Here is a 24,895-nt window from a genome sequence, read left to right as displayed (position 1 = left end):
TACAACCTACACTACTTCAAATTCGGTTACATGAAACAGAATACTGAGCAAAGAACAAGATATATAGGACACAATTATTTTGGAAAAAATAGTCCCCGATAAAACCCAATACGGGAAAACCGGTGCAGCAGCTCTGAGGGTTTTTTGTTATTAAGCAGTAAATTCTGAATACAAATGTTGGATGCCCTCTCAGTAATCCAGTGACAGAGAAATAAAATGGCGGAAAAACTGAGTGAGTTTTACCTCACTTCACCCAGCAGATTCCGACAGTTCCGGCAACAAAACTGGCTAACCCTGGCTATCTCTGCGTTGGCCCTTTTGGCTCTGCGTCAGGCCTGTGTGGGCCCAAATTGGCCCAACATCAGTCCTCTTAGTTGTTGCGCTGCCTCCAGTAGCTTCTCTCCGCCTCTCTGTCAGTACTCCTGAATTATCCCTGCCCCTCTGCTACCACTGATCACTCAGTTCGAATTCTCAGCTTCCTAGCCCCAAAAATCGAACTCAAGATCAATTCGTTCTCTCCGTGTGTGTTTCTAAATGAACCCCAAGCCTCTTTCTTATAATTTTCTCGTTGAGACTTCAACGGCCGAGATTAAGTCTCTAATCAACGACCAAGATTTAAAATTTGACAGAATCCGTTTTCTAGAATATTCTCACCCATACCCATATTTTGATTAATACCCATTAATACTTTAATTTTCCTAAGTTTAGACTTAGAAACCCCATTAAAAATATTAATTATTTTAATAAAATACAATCCGGGTGGAATTTCACCAAATGGTTTTTGGGTTCATTAGAAATCATGTGCCTTAGCCTCTCCACCAATTTTCATGGCTAGAGCACATCCGATGCTACCAAAAACTAACACACATTCAACAGAAAAATGTACCACAAAATGCAAAAGATGGTCGGGACAAACGAATTTAGCACATAGGCAAAAGCCAATACATGAGCTCTACCCCACCATCATGGCCATCACCCTAGTTCCTACAGGTTCTATGAGCCTTCTTCATCATATAGGAACCCATGATTGTCCCAACCCTTGGTGGGCAATGAACCACCCCACCTTAAAGGGGGGAATTCACTGCTATATCTAATACATCATGCTCTAACCCCTTGAGCCCCGAGCAGTTAATCAAAGAAAATCATGAAAAGGCAAAGGCATATAAAGCAGGGTGGAAAAATGAAGACCATGGCACCTCATGTACCACGGTTGCTCCCTCCTACACATTATAAACCCACGTGTGGGCTTCCCTCTTATTAGCTACCCTTGTATCCCAGCATGTGACCTAGGGTTACCCCTTCTCATACCCTACTCTATTCACCTATCTGTCACATGCCACCACCTCTTCAAGGATGTACCATGACGAGATTATCCCCCTTAGAAGTAGAAACCACCTAATAGGATTATTGGTTAACCCCATTTGGAGTTTAAGAGACGTTGGCACATCCCGAAGCCCATTATAGAAGGGCAGACCATTATGAAGTCCCACTTGTGGTCCATGATTATGTAAGCTCACTTACTCGATTTCTCTAATGATTTGTTGTACTGGAAGGCTAGGGGACACATTGGATCTTATGCAGGATTGCGAATGGTTTCCATCTTGGGTTTGGTCTCCTTATACGGGGTCCTAATCCTCCAAAGGGCTACATTGGAACATGTAGGGCAAGCGTTGAGAGCCATGGGCCTCCATAGCAGTAGATTTCACTCCATGGTTCCCCACAGCCATTCAAAGATTCCTCGTGGTTCACTTATTGGATGAGGAGGATGCATCCGATCCGTTATGGCCAGTTGACCGTAGATCTACACCATACACTTGGCAGATGAATCAGGACTTGCATGATGATGTAGCATCACTTACACCATCATCCTAGCCCTTGCAGGTGATCTACAAGCACCTTCGATTTGTTTGGAGACCCATGAGGACGCTTGTGTGCCCCCACATGTCATTTGGACCACCACAGGTTATTACAAGGGGCCATCCACTTGTCCACTGCTTTTGAGGGTCCTTCTCTTCATTTACGGCAACGATGGACCTCATTAGGCCTCTTAGAGGGCCCTACGACATGCATGGATTATTATTTGTCTTCTTGAAAGGCTTATCTTTTCATTTATGAGCTAGTTTGGTGGGCTTGTCACCAAAAGTTGTATGATTAGAACATTATTTTATTTTTGGGGCTTATATAGGCCAAGGAGGTTAATTCAAACTCCTAAGTTGTGTATAAATACAAGTGAGGTGAGATCATTTCTCATGATCACTTTGGTTTTGGACCTCTTATCTCTCTCCTGAGATTTTCGCACTTTTTCTAGGGATGAAATGGAGCTTTATGGATGAGTTTTCATGTGTGGACATTGGTCTATCTTCTCTTAGAGCTTCTTTATTGTCAATTGTGAACGGTTGGATATACTCTATTGCATGTAAGTATGCACCTTTTGATGTCATTCTTGTTTAATTTTGTCATATATTATGGATTTTGGGATTTTTGCTATGCTAGGGCTAATTGTTGCATGCATTTACTACTTAATATTATAGAATTTGTTTCTATTATAGCATTCCTCCAACGTATGGGCCATGTAATGTGAGAAAAATCTCCTAGGGGTAAAATTTGACCTAGACAAGTCATTCCTCTTGTACATCGAAGTATAAAAGCTATGATGTTGCTTCCTCTTGACCTAGAAGGCAAATCGAAGTAATCTTGACGCCTTAAGGCCTCCTTGACTGGAAACCAATAAGACATACTTTTACTCAACATAGACTCCATCCTCCCAAAGATTAAAGCACTGATCTACCAAGGGGGTCATAATATCCATATTTTCTCACATCCTTCCGGGATTAGCCACATTGGGGTGACTAGGGCATCATTTTCCCAAGTTAGCCATAAAAAATTCGTTCTTCTAGGGTCTCCTGCATTGGCCTTTCCTCTAGCCCTCCTCCAAATTTGAAGCCATTCTGATGGTGGTGTTGGAAGAAAATTCAAGGCCTAGCTCCAGGATCAAAACTTTCCCTGCCATCCCCAAGGTTAGTGCCTCATAGGGTCAAAACAACATCATTGAGTGGAAACATTTTCTTTGATCTTTTCCCCACCTTGTCTGGGGTAAGAATATCGTTGATTGTTTCATACCTTCGTCATACCCTAGACAGTGTCCACGTGGCCCCATGTGGTCCCGCTCCTTCCAAGGACCATTCTTCAAGAACCATCCGGGATACCAATTCTAACAACGATTTTAGGGTTTGGGAAACTCCTTCACAAAGCCTATTCCAATACACCTAACCCCCAAAATCCTCTCTTCCTTTCCCTAGAATCTATACTACCTTGCTTAGTAAGCAAGCAAGCTCCATCTCTCTAGGAAAGGGTTAGTTTGGGTCACTCATATACATTGACTTATCATTCATTAGTGACTGCAATACATATCAAGTCTCCTCCCATCAGTGAAAGTCCGTAAATAGAAGGGAACCTTAGTTGTGGTGGCAGTGGGCTAAGTCTCTATTTGTTGCCCTTGGCCTAACATTTTCCTTTTAGGGATTCCCCTTAGGTCCCCTGCTAGTTTGAGCAGTAACACACCTTATATGGACAACTCAAGCTCTAATAACGTCCTCTTATAAATTTCAACAAGTGAAAGACTTACAAGTTTTACATCCTAGAGGAATCTAGGAAAAGAGGAGTTACAATCTTCAATAAGTGACACCTATGAATTAGAGTTATTAAACACCAAAAATAGGAGCTACAAAGAATCTCATGAATGAGCAGTTACAAAGATCTCGTGAGTGTAAGGGACACTTAGAATAAGAGTTACAAAAGAGCTAAATGACAACAGAATGTTCACTAAGCCACTCCAAGACAAAAGATTACGTGACGCACTAATTAGAAAAAGAACCCCACCACTATCATGAATTCAACATTATTTCTAATGCTACCACCCCCTGCCCTCCTCACCCCAATGTTTAATTCATTTCCTTGACACTGAGAAGCTCTTTGAACTTCTCAAATTTCTCTTGACCGAGAGGTTTAGTGAGGATGTAAGCTAAATAATCTTCTAATCTTCAGTTGGACAATAAACCAACTCAACAACACCACCCTATACTTGCTCCTAAATGAAATGACGTACTTCAATATGATTTGAAGTAAAATAAATCACCAGAGCCTTCAGAAGCTTAATAGCGATTTTGCTGTCATACAATATCACTATGGATCTATTATCACCTGGAAATTTCTAACAGAAAATGTAGGAATTAGAAACCTAAGAGAGGTACAAATAACTATAGGATTATGAGCTAATGTCACCTCATTCACAATCCTTTCTCACTTCAGGTTGGTTCGTTGCAAACCACAAGGGGGGCTTCCTTGAGCTATCTAAGGCCTATGTATGAAGCGTAGAGGAGCTATTTGACCTTAAATTTGATTTGATTAGCCACTGTTTGTTAATTAAAATCAGTGGGTGAAATTGATAGGGCAACAAACTAAAAACATTACTTGGTGATAAAAATTCAATAGGAACTGAAATATTCACTAATTAATAATTATTTACCCCAATATCTGCGATTCAAAGTTGTAGGATCAGCAAGTTAAGTTAATAGAAAATGCTAAGAACACTCGTTAGTTGCAAAGATATTTATTATTCATTGAGTCTGCCTATAAAAAAGGCATAAGAAGCGATTGTGTTTTTAACTAAGATACTGGACACATTCCTCTATGGCTCATGGACACATGTCCCCTCATCAGACACATGGAAACATGATGATCGAGTGCCAGACCTGCCAACACACATGTCAATGTTCATAAAGGTGTGCTTTTCTTTAGAACGTATCCTAGAAAAGGAAGAAAGAGCCCCACTTAGAGAAGATAGGAACTGTTGACCACTCTGTGTCAACTACCCTATAGCAGTACACTTTTTCGCAAAGGGATTCCATCATGTTCGAGCATTCAAATCATCATGGATTCATCATCATCAGTCGTCAGTTTGTCAAAGTTGTAAACTCATTTTGCAAAATGTTAATGTAAATGATCTAGTAAGACTGTGTATGTATGTAACAAGCTAAGTAAGCCTATTATATTGGTGACGAATTTCATCCTAGGAGGTTTTTCGCCTCACTGATTCATTTGTGTTTCTAAACACAGATAATCGAGAGAGTTATTCCCTCTAGCCTCACCCCAAAGCTAGGGTGGAATTTATCCTGAAGGTCTTAGGTGAGTCTTAATGTTTTAGTCGTCTTTTGTAAAAGTGATTTGGGAATAATTTAAGCTAATTGGCTAAATTATTTTATTACAAATCACTTGGTCTACTAGATCATATTGAGTCGCAGAATTGGGTAATAAATTGAGGGTCTATAACGAATAGGTGTTCCCCCTTTGAGAGTTGAACTTTGAATCAATGAATTTGTATCATGAATGAGAATTTGTGTAAGAAATATCTAATTTATATATATATATATATATATATATATATATATCCGAATGTGCCCTGTTTCGGGGGGCCATCGTGTCCGTATCCGACACTTGAATTCCGAATCCCCATGTCGGGTGAGTTAGATGACATGTGCAATCATGATTTTATGTAATTAATATAAAGAAGAAAAAATAAAATTATTTTATGCTTGAGACTTTCATGCTCAAGGAATTTTATTTTATAGATGAAGCTCCCATTGTGAGCTATTAGGTTTGGTCATTAAGTCATAAAGTCAATTGAGTCAATGTCATGTATTGAAGACCCATTTGGGCATGTTACAAGAATTTATTTGAGTCATTATAAGAGTCAAAAACCCTCCAAGACCTTGTCACAAGTACTCAATCAAGTCGACCTTCCAAATAAGCTCCAGATCGTTCAAGAAGGAGATGCCGGCCTAGACACTAGCACGAGTTGCCTTATTTTCATGCGCTGGCAACTATATAAAGGAGGACTCGGCCTCACTTGAAGAGCATCCAATCAAGCATCTGAAATCCAAGAAGTGTGAGAAACACTAGAAGGAAGCCTCTCATCCAGCGAAGGGAAAGAGAAGAAGAGCAAAGAATTTTTGGCATTATTTTTGGGTCATCTTCCTCACACGTGTGACAGAAATTAGGGTTTCTTGCTAGCCGAGATCACAAAGGGAAGTATCGAAGTCAAGTGAAGAAGGAAAGCATCACCAAAATCCTCCAATCAGCTCATGCATGCGAAATTGCAGCGGTTTCAGGCAGGTCGGGAATTGCAAGACTGTGGAAAGAGGCCGAATTTCAAAGAAGCCGAGAATAGAGGTACAAGAAGTTAGTTCGACTAGTGTTGACTTGGACAAGGATTAGTTGTTCAAAAGGTCTTGTGACTTGGTCTTGGATAGGTTATTAGGTCAAGGGTCCTAGTCTTGGAATTCATCACTTGAAAATTGTTATGAATAAATATATAGAAAATAATGTAAAATAATGTAAATGATAATAATCGTAAATAATGATTAGTTAATTAGTAATTAAGTTGAAGAGTCATGTCTAAATGAGACATGACTCTACATGAAGAGACACTTGCTTGGTATATAAGCAAGCCTCTCACTCTCATTGTATCATCGTTCTTATTCACACATTTAATATATAATATTTGTATCCTCATAGATATCTTTATATTCCAAGTCTTCTGGAGTAATTAATCTGTAGAAGGAACTTTGTTTGTTTCATTTGGTATCAGAGCAGTCGATCCTCTGGCTGCTTCACCGCTGCACAGAGCCACGCTCTTTGATCCAGGCCCTTGGCCATCAACTCTTCGTCAACTTTATTGTTGTTGCAATTCAAGCGTTTCGCTACAATTGGAGTTTCTCCATTCCACCATTTCGTCATTTAGGCTTTTGGCCATAAAATTAATTAAAAAGAAAGAAAGAAATAAAATTAAAAACAAAAATAAATAAAGAGACAAAAAGATCATTTAAAGAAAAGAGAAAATAAATTAAAAAAAAAAGTCAAAATAAGAAAAGAGTATATATAAATAACAAAAGAATAAATAAACAACCAAAAAATTAAAATTAAAAAAAAAGAAAAAAGAAAATCTATATATAAAATAGAAAAAAAATTAAAAGCTATATTATAAAAGACTTCAAAACTATTATTATGAAAAACAAAAAACAAAAAAAACAAAACATAGCAAATATGTTGCAGCGATCTTGAGTAGTCACCGTTGTCTTTGCAAGAAGCACCACCCAACAACTTTCCATAGCGCGCCGCCATTACCTACTCTGCTCGACAACCCTTCTACACCTGCCTTTTTACTACCTTTGCCACCGCCGAAAAGCCGCCCTCGCCGGCCGTTGTCCAGATCATAGCCACCGCTTCCCGCTACTCCTGGATCACTGCAGTTACCCTGTTCGTAACATTCGTAGTCCCACAGAGAGTTTCCATATCTATCCACCCTCAGGTTCCAGTGGCAACCACTAATTGAATGCACTCAAATTGTTGTTCATTCTACCCGCTGTATAGACCACCACCACCAACTGCCAATTGAACTTACTCAAGCTGATAAGCCATACAAAGAAATTTTGTTTTTTGTTGCCTACCGTCATCTGCACACAATTGATCTCCATTTCTCATTGTTCGTTGAACATAAATTAATGGACAGTTCAAATCGAATGGTGAGAAAAACGTCGTGACCTAAATATAAGAAAGGGCGTAACTCTAATATTAAGTGGGTGACGCATCAAGGGTATAAGGTATCATCCTGATATTATAAAAAAGTTCCTACCAAAAAAAAAAATATTAGTATTAGTATTTACAGTTAAAAATTGGCGATTATACATTTATATCGCAATTCTCGGTTCAATCCTTATGGACTAACCCAAGTGACATTATTTTGGGATCCCCATGGATGGAAACCCTAGGTTCCTTCATCCTGAATATGAAAAAGAAGTTTTTGAAATTTTCATACAAAAAGAAAAAAATAACACTTCAAGATGTTACATTGAAGCCAAATTCAGTAACACCAGATGACTTACAAGATATTTCAAAAGCAATTTTTCAAGAAGATAAAAAAGTTCTACAAAATATGCAAAGGAGAAGTTGACTAGATCACTGCTAACAAAAATGAAGAAGTTTCTCGGCTTAAAAACCATAGTGAAAAATCACTAACGCAAATTAAGAAACTTAAGAAGGATAACAAGCCATTAGAAAACAAGGTACAACAACTTATCGAGAAGGAAGCATCAAATCTAGGAATTCAAGTTGACGAAAAAACGACAAATACCGATCCAGTGAATGTCACAACTCAAGAAGACAACAAGCAAGTTGAAGAAAATACAAACTTAGATGTTGCAGTTCAGACAATGAACATTCCAAGTGAATGTTCCGTAACCAACTCAACAACATCGTCACCTAAAGTAAATAAAAATAAAATTCACACACTTAATAAGGGAAAATCAAACCAAAAAAGTTCCCTATTCGCATCCGAATCTTGAGAGTAGACAACTCAACCAAGCTACGTATTGGGACCATTCAGAACAAAAACAACAACTTGATGTTCCAGAGAATAGTGATGTAGCCTCAATCCAGTCCTATGACAAGTCGTTACAAAATTCCAGTGATCAAAATATTACACAGAAGATTAATCTAGGATGGTCTGATCCCTTCTCAGTGCGACAATTTTGTTTGTCAATTAGAAGATCATATCAACTTGTATCGACGAAGATCACCGTTTAGAGACAAAAAGACATTCAAAATTGAAAAAGAGATCAAGCCTTTTTCATCGACAAGCTTTGAGGACAAAGCTTTTTGAGGAGGAAGGAAATGTTATGAGTAAATATATAGAAAATAATGTAAAATAATGTAAATGATAAGAATCATAAATAATGATTAGTTAATTAGTAATTAGGTTGAAGAGTCATGTCTAAATGAGACATGACTCTACATGAAGAGACACCTGCTTGGTATATAAGCAAGCCTCTCACTTTCATTGTATCATCGTTCTTATTCACACATTTAATATATATTATTTGTATCCTCATGGATATCTTTATATTCCAAGTCTTATGGAGTAATTAATCTGTAGAAAGAACTTTGTTCGCTTCAAAGATTCTATAAGAAGAACAATTTATTTTGGTTTTCCTCTGAAGTTGGAGAGGTTTTGGCCCTGGTTGATTGCCTACATCTTGTGTCCCTTGTCTCATTGTTGTTCATATTTTGATAGTTGTTTGATGAAAATAACACTATAATAATCAAGCTAAAGAAGAACCTAATCAAAAGAAGTAGAAAGTATTCACAAGTAGTTATAACTTCTAGAGAAATCACCTCTTGTCTTTGCCCTAGATTTCTCAACAGTGTTGAGGTATTTGCCTCACAAATATTTTGGCCAGATTATTTTGCTGATTGGATTGACAGTTGGGCATCCATAGATTGTATTCATAAATTCTCACTGTCACTTAATAATTAAAACCCTCAATCGTTGCACCGGTTTTCCCAAGCTGGGTTTTTTAAGAGACATTTGTCAAAAATCACTATGTCAATTTTTTGTGTACGAGTGTTTTTTCAGTTTCCAGTTTATCTTCTACAGAATTTAATTTGGTGAAAATTGTAGTTGTGAATTATTCGTTGTTTGTGTGGGAAAATAAATTGTTATTTAACTTATAGTTAGAAGAATAATTTCCAGTCGCTGCAATACTTGAAATTTTCACTTTGAAAGGAAGATGCTTCGGGATTTTTACTAGATGAAGGATTACCGCATCATAAGGAACCCTACAATAATCATGAACCTAAGGCTGCGAGGAGTTTCAGGGCGCTGAAACTCTAGCAGGTTTGCCTTCTACAAGGATGCAGCACAAGAAAAGGCTTCCAATCTTGTAGACCAGCCTCAATGCGACCCAAGACCCTATATTGTAGAAAGAATCAAAAAAATCCCCTGCCATGGAGATCAATCTCCTAGAGGTAAACTACCTTTTTTTGATCTCCAATCCAAGGTTGTTATATGCAGGTTCAATGGCTTGTGTGTGCCAGTATTTTCTCAGTTCCCAGTTTATCTTCTGCGGAATTTAATTTGGTGAAAACTATAGTTGTGAATTATTCGTTGTTTGTGTGGGCAAATAAATTGTTATTAACTTATAGTTAGAAGAATAATTTCCAGTCACTGCAATAGTTGAAATTTTCACACTTTGAAGAGAAGATGCTTTGGGATTTTTACCAGATGAAGGATTACCACATCATAAGGAACCCTACCATAATCATGAACCTAAGGCTGCAAGGAGTTTCGGGGCCCAGAAACTCTAGCAGGTCTTCCTTCTACAAGGATGCGACACAAGAAAAGGCTTCCAATCCTGTAGACCAACCTCAATGCGACCTAGGACCCTATATTGTAGAAAGAATGAAAAAAGCGCCTGCCATGGAGATCAATATCCTAGAGGTAAACTACATTTGTTTTGCTCTCCAATCCAAGGTTGTTATATGCAAGTTCAATGGCTTCTGGCCTAGATCTGATGCTTTACATCAGTGGGTATATTCTTCCTAGACCCCCAACTATGATATTTATTTATGCTCCAAAGGTTTTTTTATTGTCAAATTTGATACTCAAGAAGACTTGGAGAAAGTACTGAATGAGCGGCACTAGTTTTGGGGAAGACCAGGGTTGATGCCACAAAAATGGCGGTGTCAATAATGTTGGTATGGGTGAGGGTACCAAATCTCCCCCTCCCTTTCTAGCACCACAAAGTTCTAAAGGAAATCAAAAACACTTCGACAAAATTCAAAAAGATGGACCTCAAAAGAACAGAAAAAGGTTTATTTTCCTTTGCCAGAATTTGTGTAGAGATAGACCTCAACAAAGGTCTACTTGATCACATTCTATTGAAACATAAAAACGTTTAGTGGACCCAAGTATTAGATTATGAGAACACGACATTCAGATGTTGAATATGCTACCAAACAGGACACTTGCAGAACACATGTCCACAAGCAAAAAAGATCCCAAAAAAGAAAAAGGGGCAGGCCCAAAACCAAAAGGATGGCAGCCCTTGAATCGCCACTTCTCAAGAGAAGAAAAAGAAAAAGAAGAAGAAGAAGAAACCATGGAGAACCCTTCAAATCAAGCAAAAGTGGATACACAGGACCAAAATGGAACCATATCCCACTTGGGAAATGATATCAAATTACAAGAGACCCAGGTATTAGAATCACGGAAACACAAGGCACGTATAGAAAACAGGATGGGGGTACAAGGAGAGAACATCTTTCTAAGAGCTCGGACTCGGACAAAGAATCCCCACCAATGACAACAAGAAGTGAAATGAAATGGTTCCTATTGAACTAAACACAAGGGGATGGCAGAAAGTGCAGAAAAAGAAAGGTGAGAAAGAGAAGCTAAGTGATTATTATCACACTTAACTTTGAAGTACATTTGTAACCTTTTTCAGTTTTTTTTTACTTTATAGCTCATAAGCTGAAAGGCTTATCTTCCAAAATGCTTTCAGCATATACAGAATGTAAATTTTGTTCCTTGTTTCAAGATGAATAAAATTACAAGATTTTTCCCTTTGGAAAAAAAAAGGAAAGGGAGTTTTAAAAAGGGAGATCAGCTTCACTCTATCATTATGCAATTTTCTTTGTGGAGATTATATTGGAGAGCTTAGTGCTCATCTCTTCCTTGGACGAAAACCATTGGATTGAGAACTGGGTTTGATGGACGATCATCCACCCTAGCTGGTAAGGGGAGAAAAGATCATTCAGATCTCTTATCAGATTTAACTGTAGGAGAAGATCAACATTGTCGGAGAATATTAAGATCAAATGGCTTGTCGTGGGAGACACTTTCTCATCACGCAAAATCTAGCTGAGTTCGATGGAGTGTTATGTACATTGACTGAGGCACACCAACCTTATAGAGGCCAATCCTGTCCATATCTTATTCATTGCACCATTGGGAGAAAGTCTGGGTGTTGTCTCTGGGTGCCACAACGCTCAGGAAGGGGAAATGTAACGTCCCGAGGTCTCCACCTGATGTGCGACGCGTTCGGGCGACGGGCGACCGTGGGTGAGCGCGCGTTTTAGAAGAAGTGCGAACGTTCAGTCAAAGTGCACGAGCTGCGGTTATGTGAAATGCGAGTTCCTTGATTGTGCGATGGAGTAATGCGCATAAGAGAAAGGAGCTGGGCATGTTTATATGCGTGATGGCATGAGAGAAGATTGTGGAGGCCGACCTACACTTATGAAGGAGCCGACATGTATAATGGGGTATTTGAGATGGCGTTGGGGCGTTGGGTGAATCGGCTGGGCAACCAGACTTCACCCACGCTTGTGTATATATTATGGAGCGGTTTCTCTCATTGGCAACCAACTCAACGCTCATACATCTTCGCTCACAAGGAGAGGCGCAGATCTGCAGTGCGCAAGTCTAAGGGGGAAAGGCGCAGGTTTAAGGATGCGCCTGTTCTTGGGCGGTCGTACACGGTGAAGCGCGGTTGTGGGTGAAGGTGCGGGCAGGAGCGTCCGGTGGTTGGGTGAGGGCGTGCACGGGTGTGTAGCGCCCACATTGTGTGACGACTTGGCGTGGGTGTTTTGGCGACTCGGGTGAGCGCCCGCCCATCGTGCAAGTGTGCACGGAGACTTGTTGGTGTGTTGGGTTGTGAACGGAAGCGTGTCTCGGGTTGAGGCGCCCGTGTGTGGCGACTTGGAGGCGCACCCAAGTTGGGCAAACGACACGATTGTGAGACAAAGGTTGGAACTGAAGGTTGTAGAGTTGGGCAGGTAGTACTACGTACTGTTCACACGATTTGGGCATTTGTCAAGAGTTGGCAAGTGGGACTGCGTGTGGGCAGGTGTACACGGTTTGGGCGTTTGCGACCAAACGAAGAGCAAACCGGTGAAGACGTGCGACGAGGTGAACGACGGGTTGGTGAGTCGTGCGGCAACCGTGCGGAGGTGCCGACAAGCTGGGCAACCGAGTTTGCCGAAGTTGTGAAAATTGACTAAGTGTAAATTTGGGGTTTCCCAAGATTTAGCTTGTACATTGTAAAAGTGAAGATTATATAATATATTGATTCGGGCAGACTCATATTGCAGGGAGTTGCCCCTCCCCTTTATACTGTGCAATTGTCTTTGTTTATAATTGTTGTTGATAATGAATGAGTATGGGTGTTCATTGGTATAAAGGATAAACATAATAATACTTGGTTGCGAAACACAAACTAAGTAGGAGAAAGTGAATGTTAGGCGTAGTCCACGAACATAAGTATTGGTGAAAAGAAAGTGTTCGGTGGTGTCGCACCTCGCTATAAGCGGTTGGAAGACTACCACAGGTGTAGGGGCGTGACAGGTGGTATCAAAGCTCGGTTGGAGCTGGTGAGCAAGGTTGCTCGTGACAAAGTGCAGGTGTGGAAACACTTGGAAGTTGAAAACAGTGGAACAGATACTTGCAAGTGAAGGAAGCTGGTTTCACATACAAGTGGGACAAGGGCCGGTTCATGATTGCAGGGAACTTGGTGAAGCTGGTGAATAAAATAGGTTTAGCAGGGGTGAAGCTTAGTGCTTGGGCCAAGCTGAACAACAAGGCATGGCAAGTTTGGAAGAATGCAAATGGAAGCTCTTGCTTACCTTATACAGGTTGAAGAGGTTGAAAGAAGAGAATCCCCGGATTCGAGAGGAACTTGAAGTCTTAGAAAAGAATGTTGAAGACGAACTTCTTCAACTTGGTTGGACAATGGAGCAAGATGAAGTTGCAGATTGTGCTATCAAGGAAGAGGAAGTGATGATGATTGAAGATGTTGCAGACCTGACCATGATGGAGGATGAACTTGAGACTGATCAAGTTGAACCAGGATCGTGCAGTTTGTGGACATGGATGAATGAGGATACTCATATGGAGGAACCTCATGATGATGATGAAGAGCAAGGATTGTTGATTGTTGCAGGACTTGTTGGGGTTGTTTATGACCTTATGATGAAAGGTGCAAAGGCCCGTGACAAGGGAGGAACATGATGATCGTTGTGGATAAATGGGTCATGCTTTAGCCACATTGGTTAGGTGTCCGACATGACTCATGGACAGATTGAAGAGGGCACACACTTGAGGTATGATGATGCTTGGGTGGACTTCTCATGGCCGAGACCAAGAGCAACTCTTGGTGGAACCTTCAGTGGAGGAGCCATGATGGAAGGGACTCGTGATGTGATGATGATGATATGGTTGGGTGACCGAGTTCACTAGACCGAAGAATGCAAACTTGGGTGAGGATGACCAATTGTTGTGATGGGTCTACTTGGTTGGACTACATGGGCAACTTAGTCATGGACATCAGGTTGGAGACATGTAGATGTTTTACTTATGAGCCGATGGAGAGGTTGTGCACTCTTGTACAACAAGGCCATGGACTTGGATGGGATTGTGAGCAGACTATGGGGCATTCCTACTACATGGAGAGCTGAGGCATCTTGCAGAGACCTTTGGGCCGAGACTTGTATGCTTGTTGAGATGTTGGGGATGACTTATGGAGCTCATGATGACATGAGGTTGTGACTTTTAGGGACTTCATACATGGTGGAATTAGAGGATCTGATGCATTGAGGAGCTGAGGTCAGAGACTTTGATGCAGGATGGGGTGCATACTTTCAAGTACATGTATGGGAATGGCTTGAAAGAGTGACTTGATGTGGAGGATCGATATGAGACACTTTGGAGTGATGGAGTTATGATGATGATGATGCCTTGGTGGCAACACTTCAGTATGGGTTGAGCCGAGACTCAACTACCTTTTGACATGGGAGCTGATTGATCTATGATCATGGGCAGCACATGGATAGATGAGACAAGTGTATACTTGTTTCTATGGCAGACTTTAGGGATGACACATTGCAGATATGATGGAGGTTGCTTCATGGACCTGGATGTGGCACACTGAGAGTTGGAGATTGATGAGATGGTCTCTTCATATGGAGGAGATACACATATGGATGATGTTGGGATAGATGTGGCTGATTTCATGTAGCACATTGACACCAAACATCATGGACAACATGTTGCAGATGAGATGAGGACTACTTCATGGACCTGAGCATGGCTTACACTTGTATGGAGATGGATTCTTGATCAAGTTGAGGATGTGGCAGGATGTTTTGAGAAACAACTGATGGTGGCATGAGGATGTGCATTCTCATGGTTTGGGCGTGACAGTTGGATTAGCTACCCAACTAGTTCAGACATGGGGGTTAACAGTGTGCAGAGATGTGTTAGCATTGTGTTGGAGTATCATGGCAGCAGTTCACATGATGACACATGAGGAGGTCGACACGATATGTTGCAGTGAGCATGTAGCTTGGGATGGAGGGGCCAGCCTTCCACGATGGAGAGCAGCATGTGGAGATTGTGACAGGGTGATCGATGGTCATGGATTGAGATGATCTTTGATGTATGACATACCGATGAGGTGTATACCTTGGTATGTGGTCTTGGTGACAGATGGTTGCCAAGGCGGGACATGGTGGAGACGGTGGCTCTACATATGTTGCAGAGGTATTTGCAGTATGTGGAGGAGTTGACATCATGGATATTGATGATCTTGGTGGATGGCTACCAGGATGATATGTTGTCGAGGACGACAACGATTTCAGGTGGAGGAGGATGTAACGTCCCGAGGTCTCCACCCAATGTGCGACGCGTTCGGGCGACGGGCGACCGTGGGTGAGCGCGCGTTTTAGACGAAGTGCGAACGTTCGGTCGAAGTGCACGAGCTGCGGTTATGTGAAATGCGAGTTCCTTGATTGTGCGATGGAGTAATGCGCATAAGAGAAAGGAGCTGGGCATGTTTATATGCGTGATGGCATGAGAGAAGATTGTGGAGGCCGACCTACACTTATGAAGGAGCCGACATGTATAATGGAGTATTTGCGATGGCGTTGGGGCGTTGGATGAGTCGGCTGGGCAACCAGACTTCACCCACGCTTGTGTATATATTATGGAGCGGTTTCTCTCATTGGCAACCAACTCAACGCTCAATCATCTTCGCTCACAAGGAGAGGTGCAGATCTGCAGTGCGCAAGTCTAAGGGGGAAAAGGCGCAGGTTTAAGGATGCGCCCGTTCTTGGGCGGTCGTACACGGTGAAGCGCAGTTGTGGGTGAAGGTGCGGGCAGGAGCGCCCGGTGGTTGGGTGAGGGCGTGCACGGGTGTGTGGCGCCCGCATTGTGCGACGACTTGGCGTGGGTGTCTTGGTGACTCGGGTGAGCGCCCACCCATCGTGCAAGTGTGCACGGAGACTTGTTGGTGTGTTGGGTTGTGAACGGAAGCGTGTCTCGGGTTGAGGCACCCGTGTGTGGCGACTTGGAGGCGCGCCCAAGTTGGGCAAACGACACGATCGTGAGACGAAGGTTGGAACCGGAGGTCGTAGAGTTGGGCAGGCGGTACTACGCGCTGTTCACACGATTTGGGCATTTGTCAAGAGTTGGCAAGTGGGACTGTGTAACGACCTGCGGTCCTTGGCACGTCCGCCCGAAGTGCGACCGTGGGTAGACAAGGTGCATGCGCGTTGAAACGACAAACGAGCGATGTGCGAAGTGCAGTTGGAGTATATGCGAAGTTCTCTTGAAGTATTATGTGACATAGTGCGACGATATGGAGAGACTTGGCGTATGTATACGCATGAAGCATGGAGCGATATGTTATGGAGGTCGACCTATGGTGGAAGGCAAAGCCGACGGTGTATAGTGGAGCGTTTGCGATGGAGAAAGGCGCGTTGGGCGAGTCGGCTGGGCAGCTGACTACGCCCTCCACTTAGTATAAGTTGCAAATGCGTGCAGCTCATTTGGAGCATCATTCGATCACACACATCTTCGCTCTAAGGAAGAAGTGCGCAGTTTTCTAGTGCACAGTTCAAGAGGGGAGGCGCACATCTCATGCGCCGGTCTTGGGTGAACGCACGGTGAAGGAAAGTCGTACTTGGTGTTGGGCGAAGGTGCGGGCGAGGGTGCGCCCGGTGGTTGGAGAAGGGCGTGCACGGGTGTGTGGTGCCCGCATTGTGCGACGACTTGGCGTGGGTGTCTTGGCGACTCGGGTGAGCGCCCACCCACCGTGCAAGTGTGCACGAAGGTGAACGAAGGTTGGAACCGGAGGTCGTAGAGTTGGGCAGGCAGTACTACGTGATGTTCATACGATTTGGGCGTTTGTCAAGAGTTGGCAAGCAGGACTGCGTGTGGGCAGGGATACACGGTTTGGGCGTTTGCGATCAAACGAAGAACGAACCGGCGAAGACGTGCGACGAGGTGAACGACGGGTTGGAGAGTCGTGCGGAGGTGCCGACGAGCTGGGCAACCAAGTTTGCCAAAGTTGTGAAAATTGACTAAGTGTAAATCTGGGGTTTTCCAAGATTTAGCTTGTACGTTGTAAAAGTAATGATTATATAATATATTGATTCGGGCAGACTCATATTGCGGGGAGTTGCCCCTCCCCTTTATACTGTGCAATTGTCTTCTTGTTTATAATTGCTGTTGATAATGAATGAGTATGGGTGTTCATTGGTATAAAGGATAAACGTAATAATACTTGGTTGCGAAACACAAACTAAGTAGGAGAAAGTGAATTAAGGCGTAGTCCACGAACATAAGTATTGGTGAAAAGAAAGTGTTCGGTGGTGCCGCACCTCGCTATAAGCGGTTGAAAGACTACCGCAGGTGTAGGGGCGTGACAGACTGCGTGTGGGCAGGTGTACACGGTTTGGGCGTTTGCGACCAAACGAAGAGCAAACCGGCGAAGACGTGCGACGAGGTGAACGACGGTTTGGTGAGTCATGTGGCAACTGTGCGGAGGTGCCGACGAGCTGGGCAACCGAGTTTGCCGAAGTTGTGAAAATTGACTAAGTGTAAATTTGGGGTTTCCCAAGATTTAGCTTGTACATTGTAAAGTGAAGATTATATAATATATTGATTCGGGCAGACTCATATTGCAGGTTGTTGCCCCTCCCCTTTATACTATGCAATTGTCTTTGTTTATAATTGCTGTTGATAATGAATGAGTATGGGTGTTCATTGGTATAAAGGATAAACATAATAATACTTGGTTGCAAAACACAAACTAAGTAGGAGAAAGTGAATGTTAGGCGTAGTCCACGAACATAAGTATTGGTGAAAAGAAAGTGTTCGGTGGTGCCGCACCTCGCTATGAGCGGTTGGAAGACTACTGCAGGTGTAGGGGCGTGACAGGAAATATGTCAAGTTGATCAAAGCACAGTGAGGAGAAGCAATCTACTCATAGATTGACCTCTCTATTCATTGTTTCCAGAGTAACCAGGGAAGAGACAAGCTTTGTTGGTGTTGGTGTTTGTGTAATTACTAATGACATGGGTATTCATGTGAGCCATAGGCTCGCCGCAACCAACTGAGTTCAAGGAGGGGGGGCGACAATTTGATACCCCGAGGCTGCCTATGTGTATTGAAGGAGGGTTGTGTGGCAATTTCGAGGTTGTAATCACACCCAGGAGGTGTTTTGTGACTCGTGCCGCACATTTCCCATCAACTAGCCACTTTTCCTATTGTTGGGTCGATCTGGGCATTTTTTATTACATGGATGCATAGGTGGTGTGTAATCAGATGCATGTGACTGTAGGGGCGACTAGGTGAGTGATGGGGCCGCAGTTTGAGGCAGTATGATACTATGAAGTTTGAACGCACAAGAAGTGTGTACGTGTGACCTGTGACTGGTGCACGGAAGGGAGGTGATCCAAGCTGCTATCGTCAGCGTATCAGTGCCCAGCTAGACCATGTGGCTAAGGAGTAGGAGTTGGGTTACATTGAATGGGTTTGTGGCTGCCTGGGCTTTAAGTGGACACCCATTCTGCCTTCCGTGGTGGTTGGGTGTACAAAAGAAGATCAGATCTATTGTATCGAGGGTGTAGGAAGGATCAAAAGGTTGCTTTTTTGAGGAAGTGGTGGCTGGGTGTACAAAAGAAGATCGGATCTATTGTATCAAGGGTGTACAAAGGATCAGGAGGCTGCTTTGTTGAGGAGGTGGTGGCTGGGAGAGTTACGAGAGCAGTCCACGTGCCTGAAGGTGGACAGCCATCATAGCTCGGTCTGAGAGCTAGTGTGCTGAATATCCAAGGGTGTAAAGGACAGATCAAATGTCATGATTGAAGGGAGGAAGGCCACATAGCCATTAAGAAGAGCACCTGAGTGACACAAGCGGATGTTGAAGTTGTCTCCAGCTATTGGACAACATACAGAAGCGTTTATCACCCATACACAGGCAGGTTAGCCTCTCCTATAGCTGAGAATGTGAGCAACGAGATAGTAGCCAAGTCTCCAGTTCCTGCAGGCAGTTGGCATCCAACAGTTTAATCTAAGGAGGCGAGTGGGTCCAGATCTATCTGGCAGCTTCAAGCGACAACTCTCAATCATTAGAGGACTGTATAAGGCATGTAATTTTCAGTCTATCCATTTCAATATAACTCAGCAATTCTTATCTGAATCTATATACTTGTTGTTCACTCAATCGTCTGTGGAGTTGAAGTCCTTGCATGCATGTAGAAGTGCAAGAAAACCGGCAAACAACTTGAACATAAAAACCCAAAAACTACCAGTCAGCAAGAAAATCAAACCCATTACAGTCAACAATTGGCCAAGGCCATTACATTGGCCACATGCAAGGGTAATCATGCCTTTTAGCTAAGACAGGAGGGTGGGCTCTATTTGCTCAAAAATTATTCATTGTTTGTTGATATTGAGTCTTCACCATGCACTATGGTAAAGTAGTAAATCACATGTGAGGCATAAATATGTTGGTGGCAAATTATGTTTGATAGAATTGATGTATGACAATGGATTATTTGGAAAGGTAAAATAGGTGTCTCCAACTTCTAAGAGTTCACAGGGTAGTGTTGAGGTGTGTGGAACAAGAACAACGTACAAGTGCAAGCAAAAGTTAAAATGTGACTCTATAGGGAATAGCCCCGTGTTATCCCTAGGACTGCCATCTCAATCAAATATACAATTAAGGTATCTGCAGATTTATTTCTTTCTTCTTGTTCTTATTGGTACTTTGGATTATGTGATCAAGGTTTTGTCATACTCATGTTAAATGTACCCACTAACTTCCAACAAGAGAAACAAGGATTTACTTCATATCAGAGCATTCTAATTTTTGTGCAATTGGTTTCTGCAATATGATACCTGGCTATAAACAACCAATATTTTGCCTATTGATAATAGGAATAATTGACATAATCATCTTGCATACATCAATTTGAGGGTAGATTGAGACTAATACATACAAACTGTAGTTTGCAGACCTGTAGATTTTTGTACACTGTTGGTAATGCCCTCCATTAACCATGCACAATGCAATTGCATATAATTCAGTTACCACCTTGGTAGGAATTAAAGTTGGTAATACAACAGATGCAGCTTCCACTTTGGACCCACTTTCAGTCTTTCTGGAAGAAGGGTGGAACAAGGAAACCAAACTTGAAGAACTCTTTCGAGCAGCTGTGGAATGCCTCTTTGTAGTTGGCAAAGAAGTAATCAACTGTTCAGGCTCAACAAATTTGCTGCAGCAACATGGAAAAACTAAAAAGGTTAGTCAAGTAGAAAATTAGAAATACCATTAAGGTAAACTACCTAGTAAAGGTATATTTGAAGCTATCTACAAAAAGTATTGTTTTGAATGAGACTAAGACCTATGATCACATGACAATTTTTAGCAGTTTCATGAGCTGTAAAACATAAATAATGATACACATTGCAATTGCCAAAATCTGCACTTTCAACCACAGTCAAATCATAAAATAATATAATTTACTCCATATCCTATTTATTCCAGGCCTATGTTCAAAGTTGACTGTCTGTAGAAATTTGATAGAAATTGCAATTGCTCAAGATTTCAACCTGAAAACAAAAGACACAATTCTACTCTACTGATCTACGGAATGAAAATCAGAATTTAGAACAGCATGCATAGACATGCAATAAACAAAACCACAAGTAACCAGTGATTTCTAGGGGAACCCAACTGGGAAAAACGCCTCAAGCCTTTTTGCATTAATCAGATGAATAGAGAAACTATTACAATCGCTAGCTCCAGCTCTGAGCTCAACCTGCAAAAGAATAACTGTTATGTCTGCTCCATGAGAAACTTTGGCCAACACTTAGCCAATTATTTGCCCACCAAGCCTCCTATTTCCTTGCACAATTCCTGAGGAAATTGACCACTAAAAGATGGGAATTTCACTCAAACTAGTTTACAACTAATGTTACACTTCCTTGTCATCTCCACTTCAACTCAGGAATTCGAATTCCTTGCATGTGCTAGCTATTTTGGGCTGATTGATTAGTTAACTGACAAATCTCCAAGTTAGATTATTGCCCCACTGCACAACTAACCTTCAACTGACTCTATCAATAGTTAGAAGTCAGTTAACTGAAAATAATTGAATTGGATTACTAAAATTTAGCAATCACCATAACTGAACTCCAAGTTCTCTAACTTGAATTTACTGAGCTAACTAAGTGACAAGAGCCATGTCACACTAGTTAACTGCCTCCAAGTTGTCCCGTTGATGTGGAAATTTGATTTACTCAATTTGACTAAGGCTAAAGTCAAATTAAGCCTTTCTTGCTACATTTTTTCAACACTGTCAGCTGCCACCACACCTGCCAATGGACATAAGCCTAGAGGTGATAGGGAAATGATATCATGTCATTGAGGTCACAACAGTTTCAAAGTCACTTGATTGATTGTGATGATTAAAGAGAAAGGTGTTGCTTGGCTTTCGAGAAGTGGCAACCATGGATCTCAGAGGAAGAGCTTGGCAGCAAGAAGGATCCAGGCAGAAACCAAAAATAATGATCAATTGAGGGAGAGGAAATGCCATCATATTAAGGAATGGCTGAAACTCAACAAAAATAGCTCAAATTAACACTGAAGGTGTTAAATCTAGCACTGGAGATTAAAAGTCCAAGTTAGGTGCTAGCCAATGGGAAAATCAAGAGGGATGCCAATGTCACCACACAAACCCTCTTCTCACTTAAATACCAGCTCTCCTCGAGTACAAGGGGGCTGTCCCTAAAATAAGATTACCAAGACATTGGTTGTTGGGAAAGGACTAGTGCCAAAATCCAAGAGGGAATATGGAGTCATGTAGCAATAAAGATGGATGAAAATGGGTGATGAATGAGAGTAATTATTGCTAGTACAACACAGAAAACTACTAATAGTTGCAAATTTATATTGCTGGAAATTAAATGAATAAAGATGTTGAAGTTTCTAAGTTTACTTATTTAGAAACCCTCCATGCACTTTATCTGATTTATTCCTACCTACTTGTTATTTTCCTTAACAAGTTATTTACAATGTAAATACTGAAAATAAACACTAGTGCATGCTCAACATATTTCAGATCAGCAACTAAAAAGAAACAGAAACAAACACACCATATGACACCATTATTTTTGAACTAATGTCCCCGTAAAAACGCTATGTGGGAAAACTGGTGCAGCTATCTAAGGGTTTTCTTATTAAGCAATATCAGAGTACAATCTGGGTGCCAAAACTGGCCTACCCAACAGAAAATTTCCTTGGCAGTAATACCTCGCAGTTTCTGACAAATCTACTGGCTGAAACCCCGGATAATCCTTCTGGCAGCTACTCAACACCAATCTGCCCCAAAAACCCTAGCATCTGCCCAATCTAGATTGTGTCAACCTCTCCTAGCCCAATGCTGGCCATGCGTCAGCCTCTCCTAGCCCAGCGCTGGCCCTGCGTCAGCCTATCTTGGCCTACGTCAACCCTAGGAGGCCCTGCGCCAGCTCTCTGAGCCTCTGCGTCAGCTACGCTAGCCTCTCTGGTGCTTTGCACAACACTTACCTGCCTCTACATGGCCCTGCATGAGCACGGGCTGCTCCTGCATCACTCCCTCCGGCTGCTCTGCTGCTTTCCCGACACTATCTCTGCCTCTATGTCTCTCTGTACTCAATGCCCTTTAGCTGCTCTCCAATCATTGATTCTATCTCTTGTAGCAAACCCCGCTCTAGAAAATAGAATGGCTGATCACTCTGGTGTATTCTCCAAGTGAACCTCAAGCCTCCTCTTATACTTTTCCTGTTGACATATCAACGGCCGAGATTAAGTCTCTAATCAACAGCTAAGATTAGATCTTACTTGATCCATGTCTTTTGGACCACTCTAACACAGATTCATATTAATACACATTAATATTTTATTTTTCCTAAGTTTAGACTTAGGGGCTCCATTAAAAATATTAATTATTTTAATATCTCTTGATCTGTTTAGAATCAGCGCAAACCCTTTCTAGGTATTGGAGATCTCATGTGCTCCAACCTATCCACCAAATTTCGTGGCTAGAGCACATCCGATGCTACCCCAAATCAACAAAAGGCCCTTCTCAAGGTGCCCTTGAATGCATATGCAATAACAATAAGATGTGGTCTTACTCCAAGCTTAAAGACACCATGAAACCTTTCAATGAAACAATATAATACAATGCTTCGAATCAGAAATAAAAACAGCAAGGAAATGAAAATGGCACTGTTACCCTTCATTTCAGCAGGGGTACATATGAACACTTTTGCAGTGTTTTTCACCAACATTGTCAGCCAAAGGTCACAAGTCAAAAATGATGTAACAACCATGTGAGGCCCTATATTAGGTATCCTAGCCTATGCCTTTTGAGTTTGTATCTTGTTGTCTTGGTCAGACCATGGTTGGTCCCTTTAAGTTTCACTTTGGGTTACTCTCATCGTGTAGAGGATTGGAGGACCTTAAGTGAATTCTCTTGAGGACTCATGGTTTTATTGGAGCTTACATTTGTAGGGGTGATCACTGGTGTATGGGCCAATCTAGCCCACATCAACATGCACCTACCATTCCACATGGTTATTGTCTATAGAGTCTGTAGGTAGCCTTGGCTTTCGTGCAGTACTTCTCATACAACTCTCAAAGCATGGAAGTATCTTTGACAACTTATTATGTTTCCTTAGGCAATTCACGATTCAAAATGCAAAGTGGGTTTGGTGGTCAAAAAGTCAACTTTGCTTCAAAATGTGCATTTTGAAGAGAGGAATCCATGCCACGCCAAATTTTTCCAATCAAAGAAGGAAGTGGCTAGTTATAGTTTGGTCAAACTCGGTCAATAAGACAAAATATGTATCCAAGTGATAGAACAAGGGCATCATTGGATTGTTTGTGACATGCATTACGTCAAAAGTGGTCTACTCAATGAGAGAAAAAAAACCTGTGTTTCAGATTTTGCAAATCCTCAAGGGCATTAAAGATCATCCAATTGGGCATGTGATGTGGTAGGATAGGTTTTTGGGAGGCTTAAGAAAGGAAAATCTTGACAAAATTTGACATGTAATATGTCAAAATTGGTCTAAAGAATGAAAGGAACAAAAACCATGCCTCAATTTCTCTAAATTCCCAAGGGTGTTAAAGTTACAACACAAGGCATGATTATATGGTAGGCAAGTGATGATGTGGCAATGCTAGGCAAGATATGAAGATTTCGAGAGATACCCAGTTTAGATCTAGGTCAATTTTAGCATACATACGTGGCTAAATTGTCAAAAATTAAAGGGCATTGGAGATATAGTTTCCATGTAACTAATGTTGGAAATACTGAGAGTGGGGGTGAATCAGTGTTCCTTAGCAATTAGCACTTTTAAATCTTTTCAGAGCATTAGTTAATCTTCAATTATTATTAATGTTTATGCAGTAATAACAGTAAATAAAGGAACACAATAGACACAACAATTTTAGGTGGAAAACCCCCTCGGGGCAAAAACCACCGAACGCTTTTATAATAAATTCTTTAATCTTCAGCCCCAACTGAAATGAAAGCGACAACTCTCTAGAATTCTAGAAAAGCATTCATCTCCAGCTCCCACTGGAACGATGCCCCAACGCCCTGGTTTCTTCAGTAATCATTTGAATGGATGCTCCAACACCCTAGCGAGCCACAACTTGCCCTAGCACCA

At 41.7% G+C, this 24,895-nt stretch overlaps 1 protein-coding gene across 4 annotated transcripts in view; it reads right to left on the bottom strand.

Annotated features, from left to right (window-relative positions):
* The window catches only part of LOC149208002 (exocyst complex component EXO70A1-like), a 268,698-nt gene that overhangs the window by 174,970 nt on the left and 68,833 nt on the right, over positions 1–24,895 (bottom strand). For 3 of the 4 annotated variants that reach the window (XM_089393981.1, XM_089393980.1, XM_089393979.1), the window contains exon 4: positions 20,176–20,451. In XM_089393981.1, coding sequence (XP_089250107.1) covers positions 20,176–20,451 — 276 coding nt within the window. The remainder of the gene's footprint in view (positions 1–20,175; positions 20,452–24,895) is intronic. The other variant, XM_089393982.1, reaches the window with a different exon arrangement.

Source organism: Pinus tabuliformis, chromosome 1_2 (assembly GCF_031772625.1).
Source record: "Pinus tabuliformis cultivar Carrire ecotype Pingquan chromosome 1_2, CPIR1, whole genome shotgun sequence".
In the NCBI taxonomy this organism is placed as follows: domain Eukaryota; kingdom Viridiplantae; phylum Streptophyta; class Pinopsida; order Pinales; family Pinaceae; genus Pinus; species Pinus tabuliformis.
The sequence above is the reverse complement of the archived record's forward strand: the minus strand, read 5'-3'. Positions and strand labels throughout refer to the sequence as shown.